This window comes from Scomber scombrus, chromosome 2, assembly GCF_963691925.1.
Source record: "Scomber scombrus chromosome 2, fScoSco1.1, whole genome shotgun sequence".
In the NCBI taxonomy this organism is placed as follows: domain Eukaryota; kingdom Metazoa; phylum Chordata; class Actinopteri; order Scombriformes; family Scombridae; genus Scomber; species Scomber scombrus.
In genome coordinates this window covers 5,707,217-5,717,958 of record NC_084971.1, presented here as the reverse complement: position 1 = coordinate 5,717,958, position 10,742 = coordinate 5,707,217, and the positions used below count along the sequence as shown (strand labels likewise).

The 10,742-nt window shown below is 39.5% G+C and overlaps 1 protein-coding gene across 1 annotated transcript in view; it reads left to right on the top strand.

The window, feature by feature from the left end:
• The first annotated feature begins 216 nt into the window (after positions 1–216).
• The window catches only part of LOC133989228 (endonuclease V-like), a 65,560-nt gene continuing 55,034 nt past the window's right edge, over positions 217–10,742 (top strand). Inside the window, exons 1-5 of the mRNA XM_062428126.1 lie at positions 217–340; positions 961–1,132; positions 3,503–3,637; positions 5,375–5,414; positions 6,866–6,978. Coding sequence (XP_062284110.1) covers positions 297–340; positions 961–1,132; positions 3,503–3,637; positions 5,375–5,414; positions 6,866–6,978 — 504 coding nt within the window. The 5' untranslated portion in view covers positions 217–296. The remainder of the gene's footprint in view (positions 341–960; positions 1,133–3,502; positions 3,638–5,374; positions 5,415–6,865; positions 6,979–10,742) is intronic.

Genomic DNA, 10,742 nt, shown 5'->3' with positions numbered 1-10,742 from the left:
CCTCTTTGCATAATTGTCTAATTATTGTAATTTGAGGGGATAGTTATCACATTTACATTGAGCTGTATAATGTCAAGACAGAAGGGGAAAAAAGCATGGATCCTTCTTTTTGTAATTCACCTTCATGGCCACTAGATGGCAGCATTAACCCACATACCGCAGCACTGAGCTCACAAAGCTCCGCCCTCATGCTGACATCAGAACACGGAAGTAAACAGCTCAACTAATATCTTCCATGGTGTTCACGTTACTCCTGTTTGGAACCGGAACCCGTCCTTCCCGCCGGGCTGACACAGATGTCTGCTTCTCCTGAAGAAGGTTTGGTCCAGCAGTGGACAAGGTTAGACCGCTATTCTTGCATTAAATAAACCCTGTAACTTTCCAGCACGCTGTGTTCAAGCACTTCATATCACTGCAACTCAGTCCAACATTTGAAGCTCCTGTAATCATGTGCTAGCCTGAAGTAGGAGCTTGGTAAAGACAAATAAAACAAACAAACAGATAAAAATCAAGTACCGTACGGTGCAGACAGATGCTGCTGCACTTAGAACTGTGTGCCAGCACCTCTGGACCTGTGCCACCACTGATTTGTCAGTTTGTAATGAAAAGGCAGTAACACTATATAGTAACAGTTTTGTTTGATAAGGGGCAGAGAGAAGTTATGTATAATGTTACAGCCTTGTTTGACTGAATAATGACAAAAAATCTACATTTAGCATGTTTTAATCATCATAATTTGAACAAAAATAGCTTATTGTTGACTTTTTCATTACTAATATAGGCACATTTTCAGCAGTACCATAAAACATAAGTAACTTAGATGTAGTTGCCGTCTAGCTTGAGACCCTGTAATAAAAGAGTCACTGTGAGAGCGATGGAAGTCTCCAGTCTTGTGTGTATTTTGGCACACGCGTGAGCATTTGTTGCACTTGTGGACTCAGTAATGTGTTCTCTGTGCAGTGAGCAGGCCCGTCTGAGACAGCAGCTGGTGGAGGAGGACACAGAGGATTGGCAGAAGAGCCCGGGATTCTCAGGCCTGGAGAGAGTGGGTGGAGTGGACCTCTCCTTCATCAAAGGGGATGATGTCAATGCCTGCGCCCAGCTCGTGGTACTCAGCTACCCTGACCTGGAGGTGAGCTGAAAAAAAACACTGTGGTTGTAATATGATGAGAGAGAAATGCCAAATGCGCTGTCATGATAAATGAATTAACAGACACAAATATCACTTAGAGTTTGTTCAGACCCTGTGTCAAAAAATCGTGAAACTCAAAGGTACATTTAAATATGATTGATTCACAAACTATTTTGTAATCATTTAAAGGAGAAAGATGCAACAGTGACACTGAGTGTTTAAAATGGGTACTGCATGCCAAAATCAAAATATTAGAGACAATTGTTTCCCCTATCCCCTCCTCCCTAGAGTCAAAGCTCACACAGGTTTTTAGGTCAGTGAAATCCATCTCAGTTGATTCAGTGTGCTTACTTGCTTCCATGGCTGCAGCATGCTGTGTTTACACGCCAATGTTCCATATCTGGCAACCTGGGGTGTTGAAGTGGGCACCCTGAAGAAAATACATGAAATGACCACGACCTATTAACACCACATTATGTGTTAAAAGTACGTGACAGAACCATGGTTGGTTGAGTAGTGAGCAGAATCACACAGGCTGAAGCAAAAACACATTCTGGAAATTTCAAAGGAGAACATAGGCTACTGACTGCTGTATTATAGTGATAGAAGCCAGTATTTCAATTTAGCATGTTACTTTAATATTTGTTAATTTATCACAGTAATTTTATGAGTTATTATAGTAAATATATTACATGTTGGTCCTTTAACCCAAGACCCTACTCACTGATAAGTGTGTCGAATTTAATTTTTCTTACTAGGAAAACCCATTATTTTTCAAGTCAACCTAAGCACTGAAAGCAGACTCCCATAGAAAGTAATTTTAATACACCGGAGAGCTGTTCTGTAATATACAGTACAATACAGCTCAAGGTCAGGTCTGTTAAATGCGGTGCTGTTAAAGCGACCTTGACATTCCCAGTTTTAATTCCATCTACTTTTTTTTGCAGCCTTTCACAAGCATTGCACCTTCCTGCTATTTATCTGTGCGTTAACATGGGCTGCTGGCTCCGTCTTATTACATAAGCCGTTATAATTAATGACATTTGTCACAGTACGTTGTTGATACATGGACCCAACGAGGCTAATGAAATGTTGTTCAGAAATGTTGTCCAATAATGTGATTATGTTCCCTGCTTGCTTTCAATTTACTCTAACATTGCTACCTAAGGCCATTGGTGACACAAAGTAATACTGCTAATATGATGCAGGGTGTCCAACAGAAAAAAGGCCAAGGATTTGTATTTTTATTGCACAATACAATGCTATTAAAAAGGAAACTTATCACACTATTCAAACTGTTACTGTAAAGAAATTAATATCAACATGCAACCCTGATTGTTGAAGTTCTTGACAGTAATAAATGCTCAGAATTTTTTTCAAGGCCTGTAGCACCTTTTACAGATGACTAATGATGAAAATCAATATAAAGTTTCAACAACAGTAAGTAGCTTACATAAAAAAAACCTTTACTTTTCCACATAACAGACAGAAGTGTTTTATCACATTGGTTCTGCAAGGAGGATGAAGGACACCGCGGTGTATGACAGTGACATGGGTATTGGCATTTCTGATAGTAGAGAATGTATTCAGAGAAGCTCCCTGTGTGGAGGCTGCAGACTCACCTTTAAGCAGGAGCGAGAGCTTTTGTGTGTTACTTTTGTAGCCACTCCTGTAATACTTGATCAATGTGTTTTAATGTTACAACGTCTGAGACCTTGGCTCGTCCTCTCACTGGGAGCAGGAGAAGATTTTTAAATTGGTAAAAGAGTAGCGTCAATGCTTCTGGCTTCTTGAACCCTCCGGATACTGATAGACAATGAAAATGAAACTAATATTCGGAACCCAATACAGCAAAAACCTCACACCAGTTAAACTGTCAAAAACTTAGTTAAAAATGTATTAAACTTGTAAGATAATAACTTTGAATCATGTAATTTTTCATATCTGTGCCAACATCTGACAAAAGGCATGTCAGTTATGTAACCTCTGATATATAATCTATTCCAAATGGTCTTCAATACACTAACCTGACATAGATTATGTCATAGCTGACATATTCACAAACCCACCACACGAAAAATGTGAATAGTGTTTCCAATGTATTACTTTACCTACAATAAATACCCAACCATAGTTCAATGTCTTTGACTTCATCCTTCATCTAATAGAATCCAACTGAATACCCATTAGTCATCTTTTTTGTGCTTATGTCATGTGTGAATCATGCCAATATGTTGTTCAAATACAATGTAGCAGGATAGACAGGTGAGGAGATACAACCTTTTCAATTACTAGAGAGCCAACTTGCTGCCCAGAAAGAAGGTGATATAAGATATTGACCCATGTTTCTGTCACTTCTTCTTTTCCCAGCTGCTGTATGAGAACAGTCAGATGGTGACCTTGACAGCCCCCTATGTCGCCGGCTTTCTTGCCTTCAGAGAGACCCCCTTCCTCATCGAGGCTCTGCAGCAGCTAGAGAGAGACAAGCCCGAACTTCTGCCCCAGGTCAGCTTCTGTACACACATTGATGGATCATATTCATTGCTTCATAAAAAAAATATGTGTTCAGTTTGTTTGAGTTTCTTTTCATTATTGCCAGTATGGATCCAGGACCAAACCTATGCTTACTGTACTGGACAGAAGGATAAACTGCTACAGCGCATAACGCCCCCTAATGTCAGAAGTAGCTGTTACATTTCTTTGTGTATTAGGGTTAAATAAGCAAGAACTTTACACTTTGGACATATCCTTTTCTGAATGTTATAGAGACACATAGGGGGCATTTTACAGTGTTTGAGAAACAAGAAATACTTTGGACCCACTGCCTCAAGTCTGTATACTAAGCTAAACTAAGCTATTTCTCAAAAATGATGAGGGTGGCACAAGAGAAAAGTTGCTAACTTGTGTATATCAAGATGTTTTTTCCTTGATAAATGTTGGAGAATTTAGGACATGTGACTAACACTCACATTGTCAGTCTCAGCTCTACATTTTAAGACCCTGTTCAACTTCTACCAGTCTAGTAGTTGCTCTGTTAGCTTAACGTATCGTTGTGCTTTGAGTTGAATGCTAAAGGCAAAATGCTAATTTGTATGTATGTTAACAGGCTAACTGTAAGCAGATCAATTTGGTCATGTAACTTTAGCATGTTAGCATTAAACTCCAAGTATAGATTGAGGTTGATGGGATTCTGACGTGATTACGTTTTTTGAGGTATCCTGGATTAAATGAAGAGTGGGATTTTACCCTTTTTAAAATAATGGTTTATTTACACCAATAAAAATGTGTACAACTTCCTGACATTATTGGGCTACTTTCAATGGTGTAAATCGTACACAGTCCTATTGCACATTAATACACAGTGAATGAATTGCAGCCCTGACAAAGCTCTTCTTTTTCCCCTCCAAAAGTTGCCTCTCACACATCGTCACCCACTCCCTTCTGTTTGTCACAGCCCACACGCCTCCCTCCAACGCTCTACGCCTACTCTTCCGAACTGTCACCACGCGTGCACACAACGCATGCACAGCCTCGCCCAGCACGCACAAAGTCACGCACGCCCGGATTTACCTCCGCTGACATTTAGCCCGGGACACATGCAGTCACTGCTCTCTTTATCTGCAACCTTTGAATAGAATTTTCCAGTTGACTTATGAGTCACTGCGGAAATACGTGTGTGAAGTCACCTTTGGCTTGAAGAAATCATCGGTGTGTGCTGGAAGTTGGAAGTGTCAGAATATCAGTTCAAGAATCTCGTCTCCTGCCAGCTTTAACTTTTGAAGCTCGGGATGAAGACGCTCTGCTGTGTCACACTCTGCACTTGCATTGTAACAGACAGTAGGTGTAGATTCTGCCCATAGACTATACACAAGTGGAAAAGGGCATTTTGGTTGATATTACAGGAATATCTCAGGTGGAGCTAATGTCATTTACACAGGTTCTGTTCATCTGAAGCGTCTAAGTAGCGATGATTAACACAATTAATCGTCCTGTGCTTTTTCCTGCTATATCTCAAAATGTCTGCTGTCAGAAAGGTTTATTAGTCTGGAAACAAGTTAATGTGAAAAAAATGTTGGACAGTGGTGCAACAGCTCAGAACTTGATTAATGTCCCAGTAAAGATGAAGAAATACACATTTTACCTGCTACTGTATTTGTGATATTCATATTTAATGTGCCTGACTATGATTTTGTTCTGTCATGGATGAATTCATTTCACATGTGTTGTGTGCCCTCTCAACAGGTGGTGTTTGTGGATGGAAATGGTATCTTTCACTACAGAGGTAAGACAAAATGCCTGACAATAAACTGAACCTTTTTCACAGCAGATCGTGGCAAGAATAACGGTTAATAACTGAGATAATGAGCAGCTTTGTTATTGTGCGTGCTGGCAGTGACTTACTGGCATGTTTAATGGAACTGAGTCATCATTAACACCTGTGCTTTTCCTATTATGACAAGTCAAAATGTCTGCAATGGGTAAAAATATATTGCAGTCAGATTTCCAAAGTCATTTTTATGGCAGCAGTTGGGTTTACATTGTGTTAACCAGGTGTAGTTCTCCAGGAGTGAAGAGTTCAGCATTTTGGGTAATACTCTTATTTGCTTTCTTCCATAGAACGAGATGAGGTCAGTATAAAATTCAAGTGAACATCTCACAATGCCTAACAATACACGTCAACACTCACCCATTCACACACACATTAATACACCGATGGCAGAGGTGATGTCTTACAAGGTGCCAACCTGCTCATCAGAATTTATTCACACACACTTAAATACTGTTGACAAAACCATCGGGAGCAATTTGGGGTTCAGTATCTTGCCCAAGGACTTGTGGACTGGAGGATCCAGGGCTCAAACCGCCCATCTTCCAATTTGTGTACAACCTGTTCTACCTTCTGAGACATAGTCGCCCATGTATGTAATGCACATGTCTGTGCATTAAGTTCAGAGCTAGAGTCAAGATATGTTTAACCTAGCTTAGCATAAACACGCCCTAACTCCCTCAAAAACCACAGTTGTTTTTAGATTTCTGATAAAGATATAATGTGTAATTATTTAAAGGTGTTGGTAGCCATATTTTTCTAACTTTAGACAGAGCCAGGCTAGCTGTTTTTCCAGCCTCTATGCTAAGCAGGTCCTGGCTCAGCCTTCATCTTTCCAGATATGGCTGTGAATATGATGTTTTTTCCTCTTATGAACAAATCCCATGAAAAGACCAAAACCAAAATAACTTGATACAGTCATAATATATTTTGTTTGTGTATCTAAAGCCTGACAAAGTAAATTCCCCTGTGCCATAGACGTTCATTGTCTAAAAACACATAAATAAAATGACATCTTCCCTCATTACCATTAACATGGGCACTCATGTTTATTTTGGTGTTTATTTTTCGTATACAAAAGAAATATTCACAAGTGTATAAATCTCCAACATAGACACTATCCTCTTCTGTTTGAGTAATCTTTGCTCAAAACTACAATGCCCAGTTGTATCTATAATAAGTGTAACTGAAGTCTTAAGTAGAAACAAGACTGGGCAGGGAGGTCAGAACTATTATGAAATGTACTGACTCAGTGGTGGATTTTATCTCCAGTGGGATTTATGTCATTAATAAAGCAAATGAACATATTTCTCAAAATGTTGAACTATTCCTTTAAAAAAGTATATAACATAGAAACTTGGAGAAACACTTAAAGGTGCATCACTGTTACTGTTTGACCCGTGCAGAGTTCGGCCTGGCGTGTCACCTGGGAGTGCTGTCAGGACTGCCCTGTGTGGGTGTAGCCAAGAACCTGCTACAGGTGCAGGGTGTGTACAAGAGTGAAGAGCATCAGTCACAGGTGAGACACTTCAATTTAAGACCTTTTTTTTTTTTTTTTTTTAACCAATTTGAACTCCCAGCTTTATCCACCGTTGACAAAGTTGAACATCTGTTTTCTTTTCTTCTGTGTTGGAGAGGTTTGTCATTCGGTGATTCAGCTTACACATCACATCAGTGTAAAAAAGATGTTGAAAAGCTGATGTGCTACTTAATATTTTGTGTTGCTTCTACTTGTGTACAAATGTTGCGTCTGTAAAAGAGCTGCCAGCCTTGACAAGAGTCAATGGATGAATTATTTAAGTTAAGTTTTCAAAGTGTGAATTTTTTTTCCTCTCTTGTGTTCATTACTCGCTGCATTCTAAAAACAAAAAAGGAAGAGCAAATAAATGTCAGAGAGGGACAAAGCATAGGACAGAATCCTCAATTACTTCTCAGTGTGCACCTGTGTGTACGTGTGGACTCCGTTTGGACGTACGTGTCAATGTGTGTGTGTCGGTCGGCGAGTGCTGTTTTGACAGTGTGTCTTTTACTGCAATCCAAGGCCTCCTTGTGTAGCTAATGCTAATGTGACTCTCTGAATACAAATCATGCTGGAACAAATACTTATGTATACCTGCGGGAAAGCAAAATTTGGATTTCATTAATATGCAAATGTTCACTTTGTTTCAGTCTGGCGCCTCAGTGACCTGTTGAGGAGAGAACAACAAGTTCAAGTTAAATCTGCCTGATGAGCAGGTGTCTGGCTGCTCTCTGAAATAGGAACATAATATTGAGTTAATATCGTAATTTAATCTAGGCTAGTAATATGAAGTTAATATTTCTTATTTAGCAGGAGAGCTACTGATATCTGGAGCTTTGAGTTTCTGTAATGTAGTCAGATTATAAAAACCTCTTCATTTACTAAAAGGTGTAAAGATTACCCCATTATTAACACTAGAATGATTTCAAATGAGACTGCAGATAAGAAAACTAAGATTCTCAGATAACTCACACTCTTTTAAAGTTTATGTGATATCTGATGCAACTGGATTATATTTCCACCCGTGCCTCTGCTCTACATGTCAATATTTAGACGGCCTTACCGTCCATTTCTAATGAGTATTTCAATGATATTTTTCCTGATAAGATTTGTACATTCCCATCATGTGGATTGTATATGTTTGTTTTCTTATTTTATTTTTATTTAGTTCGGTTTGTTCGATAGGGACAATGCAAGTTAACATAGTATCACTTTCACTTGTTACAAACATATAAAATATTGACGTTATGAATACATAGTTTATAACTATTGATCATTTCCGGCTCCAGTCCCTAGTAGGCCTGTCACACTAATTACATTATCGACTTATCGTACAATAACGTAATTATCAACATCATCATGTCTATATATGGACTTATCATATGATACATGGACATGACCTTGATCATTTTTTTCCCTCAATATTGCCACACCTCACATTAGCAGCTAAGAGGCTATTCATGTCACATTGGCTAAGCAAGTAGTTGCCTCTGTTCCTTACTTTGCACTGCTTATATGGAATTAAAGGTAAATAACTCTCTCCTGACCCATAATGGCAGTCTGTGTTTTTATAGAAGCGTAGCATCCACTCCCCAATCCTCCCGCCCCCCTTGCATGATGCTATTATATTATCACTATATCAGTGGTGTAAAATGATCTTCAAATGACAATAATATTGTTTATCGCGATTATTTCTGAGACAATATATCGTCTAACTAAAGTAGTTATCGTGACTGGACTAGTCCCTAGTAAGTCTTTTAGTAACAGAAAGGGGAAATAAATCAAGTATATGAGTGAGATACAATTTAAAACATTTAAAGTCTTGCCATATTAAAAATGCATATTTAGCTTCAGATTTAGCTTCAGCCAGCCTTTAATGCTTTTTATTAAACACCTTTATATCTTGAGTTATTTTTTATTTCCATTGGTAGTGTGTCTCACACTTGAGAGCCCGTTATGGAAAAAGCTGACACACCATGTTGTCATCTGTTCAGGAGATGCTTTGAAACGCTTTGAAACGCAACATTCAATATGTTTGGAGCCACAACCTGAAGCAAACTGACAAACCCCTCACAGGAAAGGGGCTTGAACCCTTTTCTTTCTTTCTTTCTTTTTCACTCTCAAGTGACAGTGATAATAATTGTGCTCAAGTGCTTCCCCTGAGGAAAATGCCATTATGCAAATCTGTCATAGATGGTGTGGATCTGTACCAGAGCAGTGACTGGCTGTCTCCGGTAAGGCTTGATGACAAGTGCTACTCAAAAAGATTCCAAGGGAGCCGGCGAGGACGGCTCCAGCAATCATCCGATTCCGTTGCTAACTCCATTAGCAGGCAGTACGCTCCCTGCTTATAACCCCAGCAGTCTTCATGTAGTTGTGTAACATGCTAATATAATTCTCTGTTGGGAGTATATCCATCTCCCTCAATTAGTGTGGCGTCAGAAAATGTTGGTTCGTCTCTGCCGTTGGGGGGGAGGAATCTGATCTCTTTGTTTACATAGAATACGGTCACCTCTGAGGTTGCAATCACACACATCTACTGATTCAATCTCAGTGCCAAAAAAATCATATTGGCTCGGTCGTGTTCATGTTTAGGTATCAGGTAGCGTCAGAGTTATACACCCATTGCTCAGGCTTTTAGCTTTGTATCAGTTTCTGTGCATGAAATGTTATAACTCCCTTTCTCGTCCTCATTGATGTAATTGTCACTCTCCGGGGCGCCTTCTAATTTGTCCACAGGCATGCACGGAATTGCAACGCCTCGAGTCAACACCAGCTCTGGCGTTTGATGGCTTGGTGGGAAATTAGCTTTGAAGTAATCCGTGAAACACAAGCCATATCAGGCTCCCTACCAAATTTCAGAAATAAGATTAGCCATTACACACCGTCACGTACCACTGACAAGCGATACGCTGCCATACTCAATTAGATGTCAGTAAAAGTTTCCAAAACCATTTTTCTAGCAACACTGAGACTTTTAAAAAAAACAGTATACAGGCTGAGGAAGTGTCTCTGAAGGTTACAGGAAGAACTTTTTCTCAGGTGCAGTAATGTTGCGAGCCTTGAGAGTAAAAGTGGGATTCAGGTGCACAGATCTTTGAAGGAATTCATGTGAAAATGTAACACTATGGAGCCAGAGTGATGTTTTCATGTACAAATGGACACAACACTGGTGGCAGAATGACCTTGGGGTTAAATCCATGCTGAGTTCTTTGTGATTATTTCAACTCATATTCAGCCTTCAAGGTATTCCTTAAAGGAATAGTTGAACATTTTGAGAAATAGACTTTTTCTTTTCTTTATAAGAGGCAGATTGAGATACCACTCTCATGTCTGTACATTAAAAGAGCAATCCACAGACGTATGGCCAGATCTACCATATGGGCAATCTGGGCAAGTGCCCAGGGGCCCTTGAACGGAAAGGGGCCCTCAGTGATGATTGAGATTTATTTTTTTTGTTGGGCTCCACAGAAATACAACACAAAGCTTGACCCAATCTCTTGATGTTGATAATTATGGTGACTAGGGCTGGGTATCTTTTAAAAAATGATGATTACCAGTACCAGTACATCTTGGCTGCTGAACTGCTATACACCCTTACTCAAATTCACTGTGACTTCACCACCACAGACGGGTTGTAACTGCTGTGGCAGTGGGCCAATCACATGTCGCATTAAATTGAAGGACACTTACGTGATTGGCTGTGAGCTATACAAATAGTCATATTTTTTAGCTCTGGGTGCAAAAAGGCTCGATTGCAGGTA